At 49.2% G+C, this 307-nt stretch overlaps 1 protein-coding gene across 1 annotated transcript in view; it reads right to left on the bottom strand.

Moving 5' to 3' along the window:
* Positions 1–307, bottom strand: part of LOC119585936 — a 9,943-nt gene that overhangs the window by 1,211 nt on the left and 8,425 nt on the right. The window contains exon 9 of the mRNA XM_037934652.1: positions 6–160. Within this exon, the coding sequence (XP_037790580.1) occupies positions 6–160 (155 nt within the window). The remainder of the gene's footprint in view (positions 1–5; positions 161–307) is intronic.

The raw sequence follows: 307 nt of genomic DNA, 5'->3' as shown, positions 1-307 counted from the left end.
CTGGCCCCTTGGCGAAGCACCCTCCACCCCCCTTCCCATACGCATCCCAAGGTGCAGGAACCTCTTGTTCATTGTATTCCACTGGGTAGCCATTTCCACCCAATTCGTGTATTTCTTCCGTCGGACTAACTTGGCGACACCACCACGTTATGTTGAAGTTCTGTTGGGAATGGGAAAGAGTGAGGGATATTGTTTTGAGCGTGTGTGTGTCTGTGTTAGAGGGGGAGTTGGATCGAAGGGTATACACACAGAGATGGGGAGAGCATAGTGTATCAGGTTTGTTTAACTATGTGCTGCAGAAATTGTA

Source organism: Penaeus monodon, chromosome 20 (assembly GCF_015228065.2).
Source record: "Penaeus monodon isolate SGIC_2016 chromosome 20, NSTDA_Pmon_1, whole genome shotgun sequence".
Classification (NCBI taxonomy): domain Eukaryota; kingdom Metazoa; phylum Arthropoda; class Malacostraca; order Decapoda; family Penaeidae; genus Penaeus; species Penaeus monodon.
The sequence above is the reverse complement of the archived record's forward strand: the minus strand, read 5'-3'. Positions and strand labels throughout refer to the sequence as shown.